A 25163-nucleotide genomic window follows, 5' to 3' on the forward strand; every position below is an offset into this window, starting at 1 on the left:
AAATGGGATAAGGAAGAACTGATTTGATTTTTGGAGTGATCCGGATCACTCCGGATCGTCTGGTCCAGGATTTTTTTTAAGGATTCTGTACTATTGGGAGATAGGGCTAATGGTGGAGGTTTGCACTGTTACCACTTTACACCAGGAGATGGCGGACATGAGTAACTTCAATCCCAGCAGCATTTTGGCTGTGTTTCCATTCAAAGTTTTGGAGTTTATAGAGTTTGAGATATGCACGCCTGGTCGAGGAGAAGAGTTGGAGCGTAACAGAGAGAAAGACAGCGAATTGTAGTGAGAATACTCACAATGCTGGGAGGAATAGAGGAATATTCACCCTCTGCCATGACTTCCAGTCGTCCATTTAGACCATGGGTGAGACTGTCAGTGCATCTGTTGGCGCCAGCAGGCAATGCTTCCACCATGAAAGTCCACCCGTAGCGAAGCCAATGCTTTGCCTCACCATGTTTCCAACCCATTGGGGAGAAAGTAATCGGTGAATGCCGTGGTGGGGAGCACATGGGGACGGATCCAGGAATTTTTTAAAGGATTCTTCACTATTGGGAGATAGGGCTAATGGTGGAGGTCTGCACTCTCTGAGTGCTTTTCTAGTTTATTCATATTTAACCTTTATTTAACAAGGAACAATCTCAGTGAGATTTAAACTCTCCTTGAAGCTTACAGTGGTGCATTATAATAGGATATTGTAGAACCATAATAATTGCATTAGTGTTTTTAAAATTAAAAACTTTTTTGACCCTTTCAGCAGACTTTGGTAAAGCCACTGCACAGTGTGTCCCTGCAGCCACATTGATGTAAAATAAGTATACAGCTGCACCTTAACGTGTCATTTTACTTTAAAAAACTCACTGACAGCTGAGTGGACAAGTCAAAAGTCATCTGCATCTTGTGTTTTCAAATGTTTACATCTAAATCCATTGATGACTCCAGGACTGTCTGATTTAAGCTCAGGATTAAACTTCAACAGGTTGACCAAGAGGGATAATCACACATTAAAGCTATTTAAGAGTTTGATATTTTTTTTGAATTTGAAAATTAATATCTAGAAAATTAAAGTGGGGGAAACCAACTTTTATCTTTTATTTAAATTTTCTAAATCAAACTTTTTTATGTGAGCTAGTCACTTTTCAAAAGCTGTCTGTCGGTAGCCGTTATAATAAGAAACAAAGTTTTTTTATTATTTGATGCAAAATTTAATTTTCCTCTTCTTTTGCTGCCTCTAATAAATGAAGAATCCAATATCAGCAGAGGTAAAATAGGTGTACACAGATGTATTCATGCTAAGGTGCAGCAACTGATGTCAGAGGCAGATGTTTATCTGTTGTGTGGTTTGAATGAAATACTGGCATTTAGGATACCTAAGGGCTGAGTCAGAGAAGAGGGTTATTATTGGGCAGAAGATGTGACTTGCTCAGATTTGTTACCAGCATAAGCATAAGCTTAAGGGGAAATATTGGCATAGTGGGAGTACTACACCAAAATAATAATAATACGTGATTTTCTTTAATAGCAACAATACTGTTTAATAGGGGTGTAATGGTACAGAAAAATTTTGTTTCAGTATGTACGTCTGTTTTGAAGTCACTTTTCGGTACGTTTTTGGTACGGTAGTTGAAGCAAATAAAGAAAATCTAATTTTTAATTTTTTAAATTAAAATATATTAAAATAAATAGGCTGAATAAATTACATTTAATTTATAAATAATGCAGCAACCTCCTTCTAAAAGTTCTTCAGTGATTAAAAATATTAAGAAATAAATATATTTTTTAATTTACTAGGTTTATATATATATACATATGTATATACCCATTCTTTAAACACTAAAATTTTCCAGCCAACTTGAACGCATCATCACACAACCGCAGGTCAGCTTGATAAATATGCGTCTATCCTGCCAATTTCAACATGGACTTCAGCACTGGATAACTTTTTAACCAATGGAACCTTCTACAAAGTTTGGGAGAACTTTTCACAGCCCATCTAGGCACATAAAGAGTTTAGAGCCATGTGAAATCTGAGGATAACTTTACCTATGACGCAGCTGCAGACATTATAGAGTCCTCTCTCTCTCCCATCCAAAGCTGACATTTGAAGGTAAAATTGATGTGATTCACAGAGCCAGAGCACCAGTGTTATAATTAAAACTATCCTAAAGAATAGGAAATTTATAACTGGCTGGTGAGACCTTTTGTTGATCCTCCTCTTCACAGTGACGTTCTAGTTTGAGTTGAGCGTTTTTAAACGCTTTTATTGGTCCGCTGGAGGATGTGCTGTCAGCTGCTGAATAAAGTCAGTGCGATTGTTGATGTCTTTGCCTACTGTTGTATTTTACCGGGCAACAAAGTGTTCCTAAACAGGACACTTTTATCTGGGCATATTCAGGCTGTTGCTGACGTTCTGTCTGTGTATGAGCTTCGTTCCACATGTATTCATTCGGTACACGCCTGTACCATACCGAGAGGCCCGTACCAATCAGTACGGTACGAATACGCATACCTTTACACCCCTACTGTTTAAGTTTTATAACAGAACAGGAAGCTGATGTACCACACAGAGAGTTTATAGCTTGTGCAGATTTTCATCTCAGCTCAAGCAAATAGGTGAAAATAGAAAGAAACCTATGATGCTATGTTGCAGTCAATGAAGCTTGAAAGCAACATAGTTTCATAGATTTTTATTCCTGAAAAAGTTTCAACTCCATTGCCTTCAGTTTTCTAGACATGAGATAGAACAGTCAGTTTTCTTCAGTTTGCATCACGTTACAGGATGTCTGTCTGATGTGAATCAACTGTTGACACTTTCTGTCGAGGACATTTTGCTCTACCAATGGAAGAAAACTCCGCCACACAAACACACGCTCCAAAACTACACACATTCCTCCAGACACTAAAATGAGGTCAGTCCTGTGCAGCCTTCGGTTACTGCTTTTACTTTGAGATGGCCTGGGACATGAACTGTCTCTGATATAGTTCAGATACACATCAACCTCCAGAAAACATCCTTTAAAATAACTTTTCAATTGATGCTGTCTCCCTTATTTTGACTTACAGATCTTTTCATCTTTAAGAAGGTCAACATAGAGGAAAGCTCAAGTTAGGGCATGTCTGTAACAGGGTGGGTTATAGGGTGTAACTGGGACAGTGTGTCTATTCTGTTTGTACGGTATATTACTTGATGTGTTTTTCTTTCTTAAGTCTGAGTAAATCACATTCTCCTTGATTCCAGGTCAGACTGATTTAATCCTTAAGTACACAAAGGTCAAGTCAAGTGGGGGGAATGGATGAAGAGTGAAGATGACTCTGAAGAAGAGTCCTCTTCTTCAGCCTGCCTGACAGCACTGTGGCTGCACTTGTTGAGTGAAAGGGACGTGTCACTGCTGGATTTTTGAAGTACATAGGATTCACACTCTTTGGTTATTCTTTGGCTCATAGGCTCATCTTCATAGACTCTTGTAAAAGCCACAAAGAGATGATGTATTTGCATATCCATGGCTGTTTTATCAGTGGGCAGTCAAGCATCTTACCCTGGGCTACAACAACTTAATTACTAAAGCGACTGTAATCCATCATTCTTTTGTACATCACAGCTCCCACTGGAGGGATGCAGAGGGCCCAGGATCCTCCAGATCTGTTTAACACAGCACAATTGTTGCAGATGCTGACTGTTTGACTCATGTGCTGTACTTAAATACATTTTCTGCCCCTTAACCATGTTCCCTGAAAATTAGTTGTTAAGTAAAGTTTCCCGGTAGCCTCTCCCTCTTGCTCACCCACTCACATAGTCTCATAAAATTTCTGTCCCTAATCCATTTTCTTCTCGAGAAAAATGACACTATCACTGTTTTTCTCGAGGCTGATGTTCTCGCATCTGGTTCACATCTGTCTCTATGGGAAATGATAGAAACAATCACAAAAACAGGGACCTGATGCAGAAGTGTTTAATTCACTCTAGAGTCCAACTGCCTTACAATGTCAATGTTGTACTTTTGAAAGCATTAACAGGATTTGTATTGGTATTTGTACCTTTTAAATTTGACTTTTTCGAGGAAAGTTTATGCTCCATGTTGTAGAATCAGATCCCTCAATGCATGCTGCAATAATAGCAGATAAATCAGTAGAGAGTTTGAGTTTGCAATCATGTATTTTACAAGTTTGGAAATGTTTGGAAATGTAAAATGTCTTAAAGGGAAAGATTTCCCCTGTCTTTATGCGCTTGAAAGGGCAGTGATAGGATACCTCCTTACAGAGTCTAGTCTCTTATTAGTTTTAAGTCTGCTGATCCCACCACTGATTTCTACACTGGATTAATATTTTTAACAAACAGGACTTTATACAAAGTTTGGGAGCACTTTTCAGCATTTATCTGAGCAGCTGAAGAAGAAAACTGTCCTGAAGCAGCTGAAGAGAGTGATATGAGTGCCTATTACTCCCAGCGCAGATGGATATGATTGCATGCAACCCGCTGGCGGAGTCTTTTCTTCTTTAAGCCGACAGTTGAAGGTACACATTCTGTTTCATGCTATGCACAAGGGTCTTTTTAGTTTATGTTCCCCTTGCAAGAATGGATGTATGTTTTTACATCAGTTATATCTTTAAGTGACGTCACGTCACAGAGCCTGTGAGACTCAATAGTATCTATAAGCTGAAACATGAGTGATTTTCATATATTTGAAAAATACTGTTTCAATCCCCATCCCTACTTGGAAATGGTGATGAAGGGATGACGGATGGCACAAAGGAGAAGGAAATGGATGACGCTGAGATGTTTGGAGGTAGCTGGGGTGGAGGAGGGTTGCATTGGTCACACTGAAACAACAGACTGACTGTGAAGCAGAGGATGATTGGATCCATAGAAGCTGTTGCAGAATGGGATTGGCTTAGAACCTTTATGAGTTGTCACCCATACCAGCTGATTGCCAGAGCAGGGAAAGGGAGAAACAGGAATGAATGGTTGTTAATTAATAAAAGGGTTAAGGAAAATTAAACAGTCTTCCTGCTCATACTTAGGCTTAGCTTCATAAGTGGAGTTCTTAGTTTACTGGGTTAGTCTTTGGATAAGGCTTGATCAGTATTGACTGACATTGTGGTAGTTTTTCTTTCTGTCAAATACATCGCAGAACTTTATATTATGAAAATGAAGTGCCTTTTGGGTACATTTATTAAATTTAAATCAATGAATATATAATTCCTAGGTCAAATATCACACTGTGCAGCCCTCTGACACACAGAGAAACACACAGGAGGAGGAAAAGAAAAAAGGAAGAGAGCAGTTAGATGGGGTGGATTCTTCTGTCGTGAAATTTGCAATTAAACTCACCACATTGTTTCTTATTTTATTTATTTATCTATTATAGGGAACAGTGCACATTAATGAACATGGGCATGTGTATATGTGCCAGATTGTAGCCATAGGCTAATTTCCATCCATAGTCAATAGCAGGTTGGTACATATAAAAGTGTACTTAATGAAATGAAATACTTAAAATCAGACAAACATGCAGAGACCAAACAACATAAATAGTACATTCATATACAAAGACCAACATACTGTATAACAATGCAGAAGGTGGCTGTATGACGGCTTAAGACTAAAACCATTGCAGTTAAAATGAATGAAATGAATGTGCTTATGGAAATTGCGTATTTGCCTTTGGTCTGTTTATTTAAAACTTTAACATATCATCAGCCATTTCAAACAAAGACTCATTTAGCTGACCTGATTAGGCTAATGAGTGTAACATGATTAAATGACAGCCTGTTGCGCATGCGCACAACCAAGATCCATCCAACAAGGCCTCAATTCTGGCAGGAATTGTGCACAAAATATTTAATCCTCTCAAGTCTGACACTCATAATGCAGGAAAATGCTATATGGATATGGACATATGATATACAGTGCCTGTATGTCATGTGGGAAACAGTTGCCTGGACAGGTATGGGACGAATTGGTCAAAAAAATAGTTTGAAATGAGCGACAGTTTGGATGATCGGTGCATGAACTCCTGAAAAACAAGAGCTTGAATATTATACCATAATACTAAAAACTTCTTAATATTCTCATGTTACCTCATTGTCTTATCCTGCTTGTTAAATTAAAGTGGCTGGAAAAAATGTGACATTTTTGGAAGCAACCAGCCAAAGTGGCAGGTAGGTGAAAAAGTTAACTTACAACTGTGTTTCCAATGCACAGTGGAAAATGATTGATAGAGGTATCAATAATGAATTAAAATGAAAGATCTCCACTCCTAAACATCCTGTCTCACTTCTCATTCACCCCCCTTTTCTCTGGCCCATTTTCTATGATAGGCTGACCACTGTTCAAGCTAATGACAGACGGAGCTATTTAACTTTAACCGGGTAATCTGCTCCCCATGGTCCACATCATTACATGATCAAATTATTCATTTAGCCATTCTCCTCTCCTGCACTCAGAATTTAAGACACTTGTCAAACTTTTCTCAGCATATTAAAGTGAGGCTAGTTTAAGTGTTGATTTAGTGAAATACTAGAAGGAATATTATCAGGCGTTTCATGTGTTTATTGCCATGTTGTATTAACAGTAAACTAATACATTGATGGTAGCCAGAGAGCCAGAGTGTGCTTGAAGAAAGGAGCATGGAGATGAGCCAGCTACAGTTGTAATGTGTTATTAATGTGTTGTGTGGCCGCCACCTCGTCTGGCTGGAGGAAGCTATTTATGTGACCTTCTGCTTGGCTCACATTACCAGACTAGCGAGTGGTTAGGTTAGAGCCTGGGTCGCCTGTGGGCCTCTATGTGCATGTGTGTGTGTGTGTGAAAGTTTGGAGAGCAGGGAATGACTGAGAAGTAGACAGAAGAACAGCAAGAATGTAGGGTGGTCAATGTTACACAGAGAGCATAGTGTTGTCTGCACTAAGCATTTGTCTGCTCTGGTATGTGAAAAATCTGTATACAGTTCAGACATGTAAACCTCTGTGGCCAAAAATCCCCGTTACTCGACATCGATTTTACCCTAATCCACTCTTCAAGTGTGTGAGTATGCGTGCAAATGTATGTGATTCCTGGTGTTCCTTGAGTGTTTTGGCTCTGGCAGTAAGCCACCAAGCTGTGGACACACATGCCTGCACACAGTCCCACCAATGACTGGATTAGCTGCTAATCTCTGAGTTCCTGCCGCTTTTTGTGCATACATACGTGCAAGAACACACATGAACTGTACATTGCAGTTCAAAGCAGTGTCAGTTATGCAAGTGGATTCATTGCTGGGAGCATTCACCCAGGAAATTATGTATGTCAGCATAAGACTGTGGGGATTTTTATAATTTTTATGTGTGATGGATCCTTGATGGATACATGTATGTTTACTTCCCTCAAGTTTTAATTTTAAGAGAACCAGGCTTATGAGATAAAACCCAAACTCTGGGCTTCTGATAAGATAATGATAGGATAGGACACAAGATATGATACAATATGATCTAGCACGTTACGGTAAGATGTAACGCAACATGAGACATCATAGGATATGATATACCCTACCCTCTGTTTCCCATTGGGCAGGAGTTGCACGAACCATGTAAGTCTGAAAAAATTCAGATGTACATAGCAGGGTTCTGAGGAAGAAATTTAATTAGCTGTGGAGGTACTTCTGACATTTTTGGACACGCTCCACACATGCAGATAAATAGACTAAATAATTTAGATTCAATACAAGGTGATTCTTCTTCATCTCTTAACTTTGTCTCACCACTGGCTAACTATCCATGCTGTCTAGTTCCTTTTAACTTTTATGTATATGGACCTTAGCACCACAGAGAAGAGTTGTGATTTTGTGAAGCTGTGAGTCAAATTGATAGGGAAATCTTACTACTATAATTGGAGAGCTGTCTGTCTGTCTGTCTGTATGTCTTGATTTGCAAAACATTCTGTTGCTCCAATTGTCATTCATACCTCTCAGAGGACTTCCTGGACTCTCTCAGTAATTGCTTAAAACTCTTTATTGTGTAATTTATTGATTCTCATCCCAAACTCAGTTTGTTTGATTCCTGGTGATAGCAGCATGCACATTGTCATGTTTCATGAACCCACTCTGATATTGACAGAAATATAATCAAAGACTGAACATCAATAGCTGTGATCAGTACCTTAAAAGCTGCTCAAGCACAAAATATGAAGACAACTATGATAATGGGACACATTAAATGGTGTCTGAGGCAACTTAATTACTGATGGCACATTAATTATGTGCTTTGCTTTAACAACAACAAGGTTGCTGTTAGAGCACATGAAAGATACCTAGAGATGATCTGAATGTTATTTTTACCCCCTATGTTTAGACTGATTAGAGGCTTGATTATTGAGCTGTTTGTGTTTTTGTGGAGTGAGATCAATCAAGCAGACTCTGCAGTTCACTCCAGGTGATATACATCCTCTTTTAACCTGGGAAAAGGTAAAATAAATAAATAATGCTCTTTGAAATGTATTGATTTATTTAGTAAACTGGAGCCATATACACATGTCTACAAATGGTGGTTTAACGCCATTTACACAGCCATATTGTTATATCTTGCTGTATTAACAGCCAAAAGAAGGGTTGTAGTAAAAAATAATTTTCAAAAACAGCATAAAGATCAAAAACCAGCCTCATCAGGAAGCAGAGATGTAATGATGGATTTTCAGTTGAAGCAGAGAGGCGTACAGACTCTGCAGAAGTAACTTACAAAGACAGTTTTGTTTGATAGCCATACAGTTTCAAAATTGAACTTTTTACTTATATTTGTAAAGAAAGTCAGGGACAGAGTGTTATTGCAAGAGTAATTTTTAAGTGTATTCAAAACAAGATAGCAAAATTAATCATACATTGACTTCAGTCTGTCTTTTTAAAAATTAAAAAAAAATAATAAAAAAGTGACAAAATCATATTGTGAACTCAACATGGTGGAATTTATCATATCATGCGTTATAGTTTGGTTACATCCTAATCAGAAAGTGGTCAAATAATGGTTTTTATGAGAACATTTTTCATTGGGTACACAGAAATGGAGGGCTACAATAAACTGCCCAAAATTATCTATGATGAATGTCTAAAAATCATCCACTTATATCTCGGTTTCAGCCACAGCCTATTAGGGCTGAACAATTTCCAAAAATAATGTAATTACGATTTTTTCCCCAATATTGCAATTGTGATTTAATATGTGATTATTATTAGATTACTTAACTGTAGTAAGTAGTTAGTTATGCATTTTTCAACAAATTCAAGCAATAAATCAATTCATATTATTACCTACATTCAGTCAGGAACACTCATCATACATTTTACCATTTCATTACAAAATGAACATTGCCCACAGTTTTACATGGCAGAGAAGGCTTTGCTCTAAAGATGCTCCCTGGGTTAGTAAAGAAGCATGCTTTGACTTTACAGGGAGCACATGGCTAGAAACTCCCATATGGTTGGACACATAAATGACAACATGTGCTGAAAAATTGAAATGGTTTCAGAAGCAATTAATCCATAGTAGTATGAATCTGAATATGAGGGTGCAACAAGCTTTAAGCTATAAAGGCGGCGGCTGGGGTGGGGGAGGCAAAGCGTGTAAAGCTGCTGCAAAAAATGAATGTATTAAACGGCTAATTTAACATTTTTCAAGTTTAAGAAATATTGCAACTTCTGTGATTTGTAAATTGCAGCAGGCCATATTGCGATTAAATCTAATTTGTGATTAATTTCCCAGCCCTGCAGCTTATCCCTAACTGAGTTTTACAAACCTCCAATTCCAAAAGGTTAGGGGACATTGCATTAAATATGAATGAAAACAGAATTCACTGATTTGCCAATCATTTTTAATGTTTATTCAATTAAATGCAGCCCAAGAACAAGATATTTTATGCAGATAAACAGTTTTTTTTAATATATACACATTATGAATGTGATGCCTGCAGTAAGTTCCAAAAAGGTTGGGACAGGGCGAGAAAAGGCTTCGAACGTGGTGGAATGCTCAAACAACTTGAACATTCTGCTGGTATGCAGTTGATTTGTCAAAGGTGATAGTACCATGAGAGGTATGGAGGAACACTCCTGCACAGCTCAGTCATTCACAATTTAGATTGACACAGGCTTCTCCACTGTTTGGGAAAATAAAAAAGTTTATGAATGCCCATGAACTTCAGTCCTTCAGGTTGCACTGTACTGAACCAGGTGTAATTCTGTGATGGATATTACAGCATGGGCTCAGACATCATCGTCAGGCAACATGTCACTACATCTACAAATGTCAGTTAAGACTATTAGCCAACAAGCCAGAAAGACCGCCATCTTCTCTGAACCCGAGATCATCTGAGATGGACTGACCTAAAACTGAAAAGTGGTCTGATACGTCTACATTTAAAATTGACCTCCGTGCTAAAAGAGTAAAAGAACTGTCCAGATTGTTATCAATGCAAAGTTCAAAAGCCAGCATCTGAGATGGTTTTGGGGTGAAATGGTGACCATGGCACGGGTAACTTGCACTTCTGTGACAGCAACATTAATATGGAGAGTTACATACAAGTTTTAGAGCAATATTTGTTTACATTCTTGCTTATGTCAGCAAGATAATGCCAAACCACATTCTGCAGTTCCAACAGCATGACTTCTCAGTGAAAGAGTGATGTAGTAGACCTGTTTCCAATTGACATTTTATGGCACATTATGCAAATTAAGACAATGGAAGGCATGCACTGTTCAGCAACTGAGGATGAACACCAAGTGAGAATAGGAAATAATTTGTCTTTCATTGAGTTAGTGTCTTCGGACCCCGGGTGTTTATGCAGTATAGTTAGACCAAAAGGTGATGTAACACAGTGTTAAACATGTAGCTTTTTGGGACATACTGCAGACATCAAACTCAGAATGTATTTCAGTTTGGGCCTTGAGTATCTCACTGTATGCAGTTGAGGTTAAAAAGAATTTGTTTTTGTTGACAGTATCCACGGTATCTTTCCACTGTATCCCAAAATTTTTGGAATTGAGGTTTATACATAGAATCACAACTTGCCAAAGAAGCAAAATGAACCAGTGCTTTTGCCGTGCCTAATGTAGTACTCATTGAACATGTCAAAAACAAGCAGACACTAATAACTGTACAAGACCAGCATTTCGACCTCCCCTGTTTTTGTTCAGTCTCCCAGACAAATCACCGAGACACATTGGCTTTGACTCACTCTTAATTTCCTGTTGCCCTCTCCTCCCTCTGCGTTTTCCCACCATCTCTAAAAGCCTTCGACTGTCACCCTCTCCCATGCTTCATCGTAGTGTGCACGACCTTATTCTGCCTTCCACAGATTGCAGTTTAATAGGAGCCTTCCTCCCTGGTGAACGGTGATAAGCTAATGGTCAGAGAATTGCTCCCCATTTAGCCACCATGCGCATCAGAAGAAAAGGGACAGAAGTGATGGAGGACTCTCGTGGGGGTTAAAGTGAACTGTTAGTTTCTTTTATATTTCCCCAGGCGTAGATTAATGTTTGGGTGGGCGGCTGGGTGGGTTCAGAAATGTGTGTAATTTTAGCAGATTATTGGCTTACTATCTCATTGCTGATTGGCCTCGCAGAAGGAGGCTGATTAATGCTGAACACCTACTCCATCAATTTGAATACATTTGAATAGATCATTTAATTCTGAGCAGATCTTATTCATGAGTGGCTTTTCTTTCAAGTCTCTGCACCAGCTGTGTAATCAGCTTAAACTCTGAAATTCATCTTCTATGCAGGATGACAGCCATCTTATTATTATTATTATTTTTATCATGACCATATTTTTCAAGTTTATCATGCATTCCTTGAAGTTTATTCAGACTGCAGCAACAATTCTGGAACAATGGAGACAGGAAATTTCCAGGGCAAGGCTGGAAATTGGTAAATGCAGGGGTAAATCTCTAATGTAGGAGGAGTGGTCCTGTGGAATGTATGAAAACACTTTTTCAGCTATCTACAAGAACAGAAAACATAACATAAGCACTGAAAAGTGGATGTTTCAGCATTAGCATTAGCTGCCCTCTCTGTTGTGGCCTCACACCAACACAGCTCTACCCCAGATTGAGCTGTCTTCCTCTGCTGATTACTCCAGTATCCTCTGGCTATGAGGCTGAAAATGTGTATGCGCATGTTCTGTTTGTGTGAAAGAGCGAGGAAGAAAGAGAGGGAGAGAGAGAGGAAGTGTAAAAGCAAGAGAGCCAAGTCTGGTGGTTAAGGATATATTTCCTCTGCACTTTGATCCAGAGTGGCTTACTGTTGCTCTCACCCAAATAGACACACACACCAAACCCACACACTTTAGTTTACAGAGTCAAATGGAAGAGACTGCTCGGTTAAGCCGACTGTTAGCTTATCCAAGTGGAAACGTGATGCTGTGTTACAGGTGACCTTTCCTGCTGTGTGTTTTCAAAACTGTGTGTGTGTTATCACTATGCAGATGTGAGTGCATACTGACCCTGTGAAGAGGCTGTTTCTGCACAGCTGCATCTGGAAGCATCACACCTCCTATCCTGTTATCCATGTGTGCTTCTTAATGTGGATTCTTGCTTTTTGCACAGATGTCCTTCATTACACATTGCACAGGCCTGTAATAGATGCCCACTAAAACCAGTCGAGGCATTTTTAATAGCTGTCCCAGGGGCTGACAGATTACATCTGACCCCTAATAGCAAGGGAGGCCGAATTATGGTCAAGGGGGCCAACTTTAGCCCATGGTCAATTTTTGATCAGCCCGCAGCAAATTCCAAAAATGAAATGAAATGTAGCCCACATTAGAACATGGAGCTTGTGCTTGACTGATTTTCACTTTGTTTCCACGCACGGTGATAGGATTGGGTGGTGTCCATTTTTTAATAGCGTTAAACCTTCCCAAACATTCCCAGCGGTACATGGTATCACCCCCAGGTGTTAAAAATTGGCATTATCATCCTGAAACCGGAGCAGTGAAACTTGATCATAAAGCCCAAAAATTCCAATAAAAATTCCCCCAAAATAAAATGTAAATTCCTGAAAATTTTGGAGAAAAATTTCCCTCAAATTTTTATCAAATTCTCCCCCAAGAAAAATGTATAAATACATTACCTCCAAATTGAAGAAAAATCCCCCTAACATCCCAAAAAAATTCCGTTCACATTTCCACAACAATTCTTAAAAAATTCAACATACACCCCCCAAAATTCCAAATCATTTTTTTTCAAAAATTGCATATACATTTCCCAATTTTCCATTTAAATACCTCAAAATTTCACAGAAAATTCCCCAGAAAAAGTCAAGTAACATTCCCCAAAATCACATATACTTCCCTAACTAATGTAAAAATGCCTGAAATTTGAAAGCAAATTCTTTCATCTAAACAAATTCCCTCAAATTTCCATGATTTTTTTTAAAACTCAATGGACACCCCCCAAAATCCTGAGTTAAATGTAAAAAAATCATTTCCCAAATTCCCTTGAAAATGCCTAAAAAAGTCCCCTAGACCCTCTAACATCATGTATCCCAAAATATCCTATCCACGAAATGTCCCAGATAATTCCTAAAAATTTCAAAGCAAATTTTCCAACATTTAGAGCAAATTATTTTAACTTCAATGGACATTCTGGACAACGTTTCCTAAAATTCAAATTGCAGAAATGATTAGTATGTTGTTGGAAAGCCAACATGTAATGGTCTCATATAGATGCGGGGTCTTTGGAGAGTAGAAAAACAGTTTGGGCCTGGCACATACTGATGTGCATGTGCAAGCACAGCGAGCTGACTGTACAAGCCTTTCATTCAGTCTAAAAGAAAAAAGCAATGAGGGCGTATTAAAGGGGTTCTTGACATGATTTGTAGTTGCAGCATTGTTTTCACACTTCACAGGTAAGCTGAGTTACATTAGGGTGAAAAAAAATACCAGGGTAAAATATCTGTGTCAGCAGATATGAACATTTCTACTGATATTTACAACTAGTTTTTTTGTTGTGAATATCAGTAGAACTGCTGTAAATATTGGCTGAATGAACAAATACGTTTTTGAAGTTTTAAGCTTGACCAACACATCTACCGGAAGTCTTCTTCTTTATTCATAATCATGCCTTACACTTTGAGAGTGTGTTTTAACACCTGGAATTTGTTAATTTGTTCATCCTCAAACTTTGAATTATGTGTTTTAAGGATTGAGGTTTTAGGTCCTCTCTGCTGCACAGAGCGTCATTCTCTTCCAGACCAGAGGTTGAGCCAACAGAAGCCAGGCCAACAAGGGCCCCCCTGAAACCAGAATGGCCACCTCGAAATCCTCAAAATGAAGGGCCGTTTGCATTGTCAACCATTGACTTGCCATTTATTCAGAAACACTCTCATCGTACATTTATTCATTTTATTGCAAAATGGATACACAGTTTTACTTGGTGGAGGAGGCTTTTCAGGAACTGCATAGGTAGAAACCCCGATATAGATAGATATATTTATGACAATGTGAACTGAATGCAATATAATTTAAAAATAAGTTATCCATAGTAGCATGAATGTGCGATGAGGGTGCAAGAAGCTTAATGCTAAAAAGGAGGAGGCTGGGGTGGAGGAGGTGACGCTTTGCCAGCAGCAGCAGTAGCATGGTGCATTAGTGTTAATGCAAGCAGGGATTAGTGAGAAGTAAGTCGTGTTTAAATAGATCGCTGTGTTGACAGAAAGAGCAGTGATTTGATGTGGGAGCTGGGAGGAGATAATGAGAATCTGCTGGGGTATGATTACTGCATGAACTAATGCTAAGCTTCATTTGAAGAATATCCAATCATGAAGTAGATCTTTACCTACATTGGAATGGTTTTGCCAATTTTAATATCCTAATGGTAAATTATATTAAAGTGGCCCAACCATCCTTATATTTGTCTTTATGTGGCCCAGAGTGGAAAAGTTTGGAAACCCCTGCCTAGTAGTATCGTCTGCATTGCCTCCATCAAGCTTTACGTTTTCTTCTTTTCTCTTTCTTTTTCTTTCAGTTTCTTTGGACTCATGTTCTCACTCTCTCATTTGCTTCATTATTTCATCCCACTAAAGGCACAAAAATCAAGCACAAGTGTCCTTCTGGAGGTCCAGACTCTCTCTCTCTCTCTCTCTCTCTCTCTCTGTGTGGGTGTGACTCACGCCATGACCAGCAAGAGAGGGTGCTGAGAGATACTCAATGTCACCTTCTCCTCCGATCTTTGCAGCATTTACACCACTTTTCCTTGTTCGAAAGAGGAAAATTGCCTTTAATTGCTCCACTTTAGAGTTGGCTTGGATGAGCCACTTGAAGGACAGTTACAGAAACTTGCTTGACACATAATCAGTAAAGAGTGTGGGTCCTTTTCATACTCACATTGACGTTAAAATAAAGCTGAGATTGCACACTTGATGTTGGGGATGCACAGTGATTAACTTAGGGTATGGTGACAGTAAATGAAGGTGAAAAGTGGGCTTGTAATCATTGAGCTGGTGCACACAAATTCAGGAGCTTAAACGATGAAAAGGATGCCAGGATCAATGTTATTGATGACTGTGCTGTGCCTATAGACTCACTGAGCTTAAAGCTCCGGTACGAGCATGCTAATGACAGCCTGAGGAATTCAAAATCATTAACCGTGTACTTATGTGTGTTTACTTCATGGGATGTGCCTTTGTGTAAGCTGTCTTGTGATGCTGATACAGACTGTTAAATCAGACTGTAGCATATCGAAAGCTTTAATTACCCTGAGGTTTAGACTTATAATGGACCTTTTAAAAGAGTTACTAATACACACCTTGATGGACTTTAGTCGGTTAACACAGTTCAAAAGGAACAAACATTTTTACATACTTTAGATTTGAAAACATCCTATTGCAGATACAGCATGCATGTTTTAATGTTCTCTGTGGGCAGATTAAGAGCTTTGTCATACACCTAGTGCAAATCTTAAGCAAAATACATTTATAGTCTGCCACATATTTCGTTTAGTGTTGTGTATATTTAGAGGCACAATAAAAGGAGGGAAGTTAAATACACTGGCCGGAGTTTGGTCTCTTTAATGATAAGGATTGAAATGTGCAGTGTAAATAACAACGCATCAGCCTGCAGGAGCACCTAGCTCTTTAAGGGAATAAGAGCTGACAATCTGGTTGTTTTGAGTCATGTTGTGCCCCAAACATACCTTCTTAAAATAATACCATATGCCTCAATTTATGCACAGATTTTAGACTGCATTACTAGCAAAAAGCAGTCAGACATGGGGGCTTTACATCATGAAAACAGGGTCTGTAGATTCAAGAGAGAATCAATTTCCTTACTGGAAAGTTATGCAGCAAAACCTGGAGTGTTTCCACAGTCTTTTTGGTTGTAAACATAGAGGTGCTGTTTGAACGTTTCAATTAATGTCCAAGTATCACTGGTCAAGGAACCAAATCTGTCTTTGCTCTGACATTCAGATAAATTCAAAGGCATGAAGACATGTGGAATGGCTTTAAGGTTTTTGGCTTCAAAATAAGATTTGCTACTGAAAGCAAACTTGAACAGAGAGAACAAACATTAGCACTGAACAAGCTTTGGCACTGGAAATGGCTCCTTTGAAAAGTGTCTCTTAACTATTTTTTGTTACCAAACAGGAACATTTTTGATTAAAATGTAATCATCGGTAGTTAAAATACACAGTAAATGACTCTATAGCCTATTTGATTTTAATGTTCTCGGAAGATAACCAAGTCATAATTGTTTTGGCTCAAATAAATACATGTAAATAAATGAAATAAATATTTAGGGCCTGCATAATCAATGCCAAAAAAATTAAATTTTCTGGAGCAGCAATGAGGAAAAAGTTCAAGTAAGACATGGTGATGTTTGAATTTTAGGCAAGCTGTTATGTTGTCTGTCACTGGAGGCCTTTAGCCAGTTAGGCAGAGTTTAACTTTCAATAAGTTTCTTACTCCTAATACTTAAGGTACATCCTTTGGCACACGTCAAACACAAACAGAATACTTTACCACCTCTAATTAATAATGGAAAAGAAGTTAGCGTTCATAATGACAAATGGAGCTCAGCGTTAGTTCATGCAGGTAGTCATACACCCAGCCATGGTCAGGTGATTGCCAGCTGATCCCATTTGTTGCCTCCCGCAGCCAATCACATCTCTTTCCCTTAACACAGCAGTCCATTTAAATATAACATAATTCTCACTAATCCTTTAATGCTGATGCTCCAGGCTGCTGCTGTAGCTGGCAAAGCTTAACCTCCTCCACCCCAGCTGCCTCCTTTAAAGCATAAAGCTTCTTGCACCCTCATTTCGGGTTCGTGCAACCATGCTTTTAAACTAATTGTATTCATTCAGTACACATTGCTATAAATGTATCTATCCAATAGGGGGGTTTCTAGCTGGGTTAGTCATAGCATGCTGCTTGCTTGGAGCGTTCTCTGCCAAGTAAAACTGTATATCCATTTTGCAATGAAATGTGAATATTAGATATTCACTAACCAATACTGTTACCTTCAACAATTTTTTAACATGTAAATCTACAACTCCTACTGAATATTCAGAAAATTAAAGCCCAGAATTGAAAGGTACTTCCTGACATCAACATTCGTCCCTTTTTTTTGGAGTTTGCATGTTAAAAAACATAAGAAAATCTCAACAATAGAAAACTGAGTGGGTAGGGGTATCAACCCTGCAGGCTTTAAGACAGTTTGATGAAAATTCAGATGAGGCGCTCCTCGTTTGCTAAAACATTAAAGCTATACACCCACATAAACAAGAGCACACATAGCAAAAAGATGTGACCTTTGGGCACTGACTCATAAAGGGGTTGCAATTCTATCTGCATATTTTCCACATCCCTTTTTGAGGTTTGTCTGCAGGCTTTTTCTCTATATACGTGCATCACAAGGTTTAATAAATATTTTCTCATCTGATGGGAAAGGTGCAACCTATTTTCTTTATTTTGTTTACAAGGCTGACAGAGTAAGCTAAAGCCTTCTTTTTCTTCTCTGTACCTGAAATGATTCATTGTGGCTTTGATTGTTTGATCAGTGTGTCTCCTTGGATTCATTTTATGTTTGTTTGTGTTTTTGAAGGTTTGTGTCTTGAAATAGTAATAATGTGGGGGGGAAACTTCTGAAGTAGAATTTTTCAGTCCAAGTGAAAGCATTGCATCATACAAAATCTGCTCCCTCCACCTGAAAATGAACATCACCCACATGAATTTAGTTCGCCTCAGGCTCGGCAGCGCTTGATGTGGATGACGTTATTTCAGTCTTAAACAATTTGTTCTGATTTCAGCTGCAGCTTGACTGCGCTTTAAACACACTTTGACAACCCTTGTTTAAACTCTCTCGTATGGTTTGTGGTTGTTTAAGTGCGTTTGTTCACTCGCACACAAAACAAAATAACTTCCGCATCTCTTCAACTTCCCAGCTTTTCTTAAATTTGTCTGAGTATGTTTGTCTATGTGCGTGCATGTTTGCAAATGCCTGTGCTGGCATGCGTGTCAGGAGTGCTCATTAAAATTGTATGGGAGCTGATGCTGTACTCCTGCTCCACTGCTCCCGTTTCCACAGAGTCCTCCACATGTTGCCAAGTAATCAGCGGGCGCACACATGCGGCCCTGCTCCGCCACTGCCAACAATCTGGTTTAAGGTTAAAAACACCGGCACTGCAGCTAATTCCTCATGTCATATTCATTTTAGCTGTTGAGTATTTCATACTGCAGTAGCTTAGAACCTGTTAATCACAGCTAAATGGAGTGCTGACTAAATAGGGGGAAATTGTTCATTCCATGTTTGTTTTCCTTTTTCCTTACCTCTTTTCATTTGTTTCTTCTTTTTCTTCTCCGTACAGGAGAGCACCTGCGTATCTGTCCTCAGGGTTACACCTGCTGCACCAGCGACATGGAGGACAACCTTGCCACACTGAGCCGCAGAGAGATGGAGGGACTACTCAAAGATGCTGGCCGGTCCTTACAGACCTCGCTCACTGGACAGTACAAGGCTTTTGATGGTGAGTGAGCATTCACAATAAGTGTAGGAGAGCATGCTGTGTCTATTTGACATCATATACACAAGCACAAGTCTGCTCCTGTCAGTTTTGATTTTGCAGTGCCCTGCTGGTTTTGACATTTTTATCTCCATATTTCCTCTCTGGACATATCCAGCCTACACAATAATGCAGACATAAACACATATTGACTGACAATAAGTGAAAAAGATAAGTTAAAGCTCTTTTATTACAGTCTGGAGACTGATGCAGACTATTGATTTATTGTCAGGCTCTTACAGAGAAGGTTGGTAATGCCTCGCAGTTGTGTTGTCAGAATGCCAAGTAGTTTTATTCTTGCATTTTTGTATCAACTCTGCTCGATTTGATCCAAACAAATAATACAGTAGCCAGTTTGGTGGCATCCAGGCGCCAAGGAGATAAGATGCTGACAACTGAATAACAGTAGCTTAATTGTTGTATTTCCTTGGGAAATATGCTTGTGTTTCAGATAACTATTGAGATAAAAAATAGTGCTGTATTTAAGGGTCAAAGCCTTGCTATGTAGCCTTCAGAGCAGATTTTCAGATCAAAACAAATGCTCTCTTTGGACACACCCCCTTCAATCTCTCAGCTCCCCCATGTTAATCATGCTATGCTTTCCCCACCTTTCCCTCCCTGCATCACTAGCAAGTGCCTGTGAGCAGAAGTTTGAATTTGCTGGACTTAAACCTGCTAGACTCATTTGTGGAAACTTTGTCTGCCACTATGAAGCAACATAAGCACATTACAATTGTCCATTCAAGATGGCCGCCATTCTAACTAAAATGCTCTACAGCCATTCTCAACTTAAAACCGATGAAGGAACAAAAACTCTTCACATAAACTCTTCACATTTTATGATTTAAACTTGTGCTAGGTAACATTTGAAGTTTGACATGACATACAAACGTGATATGTTCTATCAACAGTAACAAGCTAAAACACCACTAAACAGGAAATTCTCATTTGAAGGCATTGGGGCTTTTCTGATGTAAAATAAGGAAATATAGCTTGGGTATTTTGGAAAGAAAGCATCAGTTTACATGTAAAAGTGAGTATAAAAGCTTATTACATGCTGATTTCTATTTTGGATCATTTCAGTTAGGATTTCTCTACCAAGTTCAGAAAGGTTGCTGAATGCAACAGGAGAAAACTCTGAGGTCTCTCATTCAGGAGGTACTTCATGTTGGGTTGTTTTCCATTTTACTTTTACACTGTTATGTTTAAAAACATGTTCCTGTAGACAAAAAGAATATTCAGGAGATATGATGCATTTACTTTTATTTCATTTTTTGGGTCAATAACACTGTTACAATTTTTCAAAAGTAACCTCTTTGATAAGTTTTGTGTTTTTAAAAATGTAGTATTATTAATTATTTTTGAAACACTGAAATATTTAAACTTTTGATTTTTTTTAAGAAGTAGGACAAGACAAAATGTATTTTGTAGATTTTTATAAACCATAACATTGCTGTCACCACCAAATGGTTGCTGCAACCAACAAAACTTTTTTTTAATTCTGATGTATTGATGTTTAGTTAAATGTAGATTAAAACATATAAATGATTAACTCTGAATGCAGTTAAAAAAATGATGGCCTTTTGCAAAAATGTATGATCACAAATAGTGCAATGTAAAAAAAAAAAAGGAAGATCTTTTTTCCCCTCATAAAATGCTTTTTTCCATCAGTGAGAAATTGTGAAGACAAATAATATCATGAAACTGTGAAAATACAAGACAAAACTAAAGTAAAAGAAGCAGTAGAAATGTGTCAGCAATAAATAAGCATGAAAACATTTTAGGGAATAAAGGCTTTTCTTCTTTCAGGATATTTCCAACTCTGTTTTTGCACCTTTTTTGTAGAGTTGCCCAAATTGTGTTACACAGTTGTTTCTTAACAGTGTTATACAATAAAAACCCACTCTCCACAACTTTTATTAAACCTCTTGTTGAAATATAGTGTATTTTATAATTATCAAGGCCTTCTAATCCCAAATATACCATAAGTAGGAAACATCAAGATTGCATGACAAATGAATCTTTGGTCTCAGAAGGTTAAGTAGAAATAAAAGTACTAGTCTATGGATCTACTCAAGTAAAAGTAAAAATGGTTTAATTTAGAGTTTATTTAAAGCACTTAATAGCTACTAAGGAGTTGCACAATGAAATATGATCTTTCCTTATTGGCAAGAACAACATGAAAACATGGATTTCCAACCAGGTTATTCAGGTGAAGGCTCACCTTTATAATAAAGTGACATGAAATAGCTGTTGGGAATGTGTTGGGAATTTTCTCTAGCCACATTTTCCTAATGTCACGTGTAGTTAAAGCCAAACTACCTTTTTTTTCACTCAGTACCTGATGCTTTTTTAGAAAAATGTAATTCGGTGCAGTACTTCCCCCAAAATATACTTAAGTGAAAGTAAACTGACTGATTTCCAAATGTACTCAAAAAAGTTAAAGCACACAGAAACCTACTCAATTAATTTAAGTAAATGGAATTAGTTACTTTTCATCCCTGCCTTTGAGACAGAGAGCAGCAGACAAGTACTGATAAACATCTCATTGTAACATTTTAGGTCAAATCTTGTCTTTGGTCAGGAAATTATTGTTTCACCCTCAGTTGTGTTCTTGTGATGACACTTAATCCATACAAACAGCTTCCCTGAGTGGGTTGGTCTGTCTCTCTTCCTGTCTGTCAGTGTGAACACAGTGCTAAGAACAACAAATCCAGAGGGAGTCTGACTTTACTCTATTTGTTGGGAATCAGTATATTTAGAATAGTATACTTGATATTTGCTTAGTTCAGTATTTAGAATATCACATATTGAGCACTTTACCAAAAATTATTGGAGGACTTTATAATAGTAACAAAAATAATGTCAAATACTTACTGTCATTTTAACCTGGGCCTTTATTCATGTCAGTCTACAAAATTTGATAACCTTTATTTGGCAAAGGGTCAGTATGGGACGGACTTTTCACCATCTTTTTCTGCATTAAAATGTCATCATTTGTTTAAAGTACATGCTATAGCATCAGAATTTTACATTAGTGGTAAATAAAACATTCTCACAACAGTGCGCATAGCTAATTTTTTTGTCTTTCTTGGTCATTTTCATTCTTATTCATTATATCAGGCAATTTTTTCTCCTTAATTTGATCTTCCAACCATTTCAAACTAAATTCATGGGGACCTCTAATTGAGGTACATCTTTATTCATAAAATGTGCATCTGATAAAAGGGATTGGGGTCAAAAACTGGAGTAATCTTTATTTGAGGTTTGAAGGAAAAGTTTAATACCACACAAACACTTTCATAGAAAAGGAAATTTATGTTTATGTCAAACAAATTCCACCATCAGTTTAGTTTCCAAATAAATCCTTCTGGTTTCAAAATATGTATAAACATATTTTTAATGCAAACTACAGATATGTTAATTATAAATCAATCAAGGTGAGAGGACTGTATGAGAGGCATGGGTTTTATATTTAAAAAAAATGGATATCAAAGGAATGATATATGATAAATTTAAAGGCTGTAGGCTATAGTGTGTTAATGTTCTGAGTTTTTCTGTGTGTTAGATGTCAGAAAAGAAAAGAAACATGTGGCACTTCAATCATAAATTAAACTGTAAATATCACTGTGATTTCTGCGTTGCACAGTAGGACTAAAGTAGGAGTCAGAATCACTGAGTACACTCTGTATTGTTTATATTCTCAATAATACAAACTAGCGAGGACTTAATTGCAGTGAGTGATAAAGCGAGAGGGACGTAAAGAAAAAAAATAAGAGTGGGTTTCAATCTTAGAACAATGGAGCACCAAGGCAATTATTTGTGTCTAATGACCTGCTCCAGTTAATAGAAGGGTGTCTCTGTGCTCTGCTCGTTCCCCTCGGCCAGTTGGTGACAATGGATCTGTCAGCTGGGGCTCTGAGCTCAGCTAGTTAGCCTGACCTTTTTGGATCACAGTGATTAGTAGCAGAGTGACATTTCTTTACTCTCCTGTGATCGCTCTGTGTACTTCAGCTTCACAGTCCCTCCTTTTCACTCAGGGGGCTGTTTTTTTGTGCCAGAGGGGATACAGTCACTGGGCCAAGTACACACACTCACACACTTATACATTCACAAATGGCCCTGGATGTACAAATTCTCTCCAAGCTAGCTGATGTCATCCCAGAGTTATTGAACTTCACATTTCTTTAACACTACAAGACCATGACAGTCATCTTAGTATTTTTCACATTTAAATTACTTTGCAGAATTAAAAGTTGTGGTGCTGCTGGTCCCTGACTTTCCTCAAAGTGTCTGTATTTTAATGACAAATGGCGCTTCTCAGTTTGGCAGTCAGATAGGTGAGTCTGGGTTTGGTGGATGGCAGGATGTTACCTGCCTGACAGCATTGTGCAAGCAGTGGAGTTTGGTGGAGGAGAGATAATGGTATGGAGTTATTTTCAGGGTTAGACCCCTTATCTCCAGTAAAGGATTATCTAAATACTTCAGCATACCAAAACATTTTAGATAATGCTATGCTTCCAACTGTGTGGCAACAGTTTGGGGAAGGCCCTTTTCTATTACAACATGGCTATACCCCAGTGCACAAAGCAAGGACTATAAAGACATGGTTTGATGAGTGTGGAAGAACTTGACTGGCCCATGCAGAGCCCTGACCTCAGCCCCATCAAGAACCTTTGGGATGAACTGGAACGGACATTGAACCTCCAAGAAGCTAGCTGCAAAAGTGGGACCAACCAAAGTACATGTATTTGAATTCAATGTCATTACAGTCCCTGTTGGTGCAACGGTCATGTGGCTGAATAATTATTTTCATAAAGTGTAGATTGGTATATTTTTCTGCAAGGTTAGCTACATTGTAGTTGCTTGGCAACTTGTACTTGCCATCACAGAGTAGGCTCCCTATTGAACTAATTTGGGTTGTTTGGTCGTCCACTTAAACCAAGTTGAGGAGGTTTTTAGCTGTTATTAACAGGATAAATGTGCTGCTCTGTGGTGCTAAACAAAGGCTGTGTTGAACGACAGTGTCAGGGGTCATCACCTATATGCAGTTGTTATGAAGAGAGACTCTTGAGAAAACATTTTGGTTGTCATCAAAACATTTCAGTGTAGTGTGCTGAACAAATTTAACTAATAATTAAGAAAATAAATCCAAATTTTTTTTTATGACAGTGAGGTCCACGTAAACATAGAAAATTTGTATTTACTTGAACTATTTAACCGTAAAATTGAATTGTTAAAATCAGCAACCAGTTGTTATTTTCTCGTTCTGAGTTGTGATATATGATTATCTATTTAAAAATAGTTTATCTATTAAAAAGTGTATTTTATATGGAAATATATTTCTAAACTTATCAAAATGTCCTTATTTAAAAAAAAAATATTTAAAAAAAAAAATCAAACACAATGAATGCATTGTATTGGGTATCCATCATTGGATATAACAAGTTTGTTATGTTTATCTTGCAGTCAAAATGACCTCTAGTGGTCTTTCTAGTAGGTTTGGAATTCTTGCCTTGAATGTTAAAAACTCCTACCTAACACATACCAGCTACAGACCAACACACTCAAGCAGCACTCAGCTCTGACCTCCAAACACTAATGATCAGCATCCAAAACCCTCATAGAAAAATACACAGAGAGATACACATGTCATAAACAAGATAACTTGTGTTGCCTCAGAATGGAGTCATCTGGCGCCCGGTTTTGTAGTTGTAATCCTGCCAGATGTGCTACGCTAACAGATTTCTAATAGCTGCTGTTTTGGAACATAAATTAATCAGACTATTCATTTGTCTTAAGCTCATATTTAGCCACACCTGCTCATCTCCGTCTCTTCTCTTCTTTTCACTTCTCTTCCCTTCTTTTCTCTTCTGTCTGTTAAACGACCCCCCCCCCCCCCCGCCTTGTTTTTGCGTCCCCTTATCTCACCCCAATGAGCATCAGATGGGAAGAGCTGGAGCTGATGGAGGGAGGAGAGATGTATATGTGTGTTGGGACCTTGAGGTCTAAAAACCATCTGTTGTTGACAGTGTCCTCTGAAGGCGAGAGCTGAGCAATCGACCGGGGGTTAATTGGACCAAAATACCTCACGTTTGCGGCCACATGATCAGCACAGTTTGGCAGGATGCAGCCATTCTTG

At 38.2% G+C, this 25163-nt stretch overlaps 1 protein-coding gene across 3 annotated transcripts in view; it reads left to right on the forward strand.

The window, feature by feature from the left end:
- gpc1b (glypican 1b) overlaps nucleotides 1-25163 on the forward strand; it is a 130215-nt gene that overhangs the window by 60007 nt on the left and 45045 nt on the right. For all 3 annotated transcript variants that reach the window (XM_041802774.1, XM_041802772.1, XM_041802773.1), the window contains one exon: nucleotides 18827-18985. In XM_041802774.1, coding sequence (XP_041658708.1) covers nucleotides 18827-18985 — 159 coding nt within the window. The remainder of the gene's footprint in view (nucleotides 1-18826; nucleotides 18986-25163) is intronic.

Source organism: Cheilinus undulatus, linkage group 13 (assembly GCF_018320785.1).
Source record: "Cheilinus undulatus linkage group 13, ASM1832078v1, whole genome shotgun sequence".
Taxonomy (NCBI): Eukaryota; Metazoa; Chordata; class Actinopteri; order Labriformes; family Labridae; genus Cheilinus; species Cheilinus undulatus.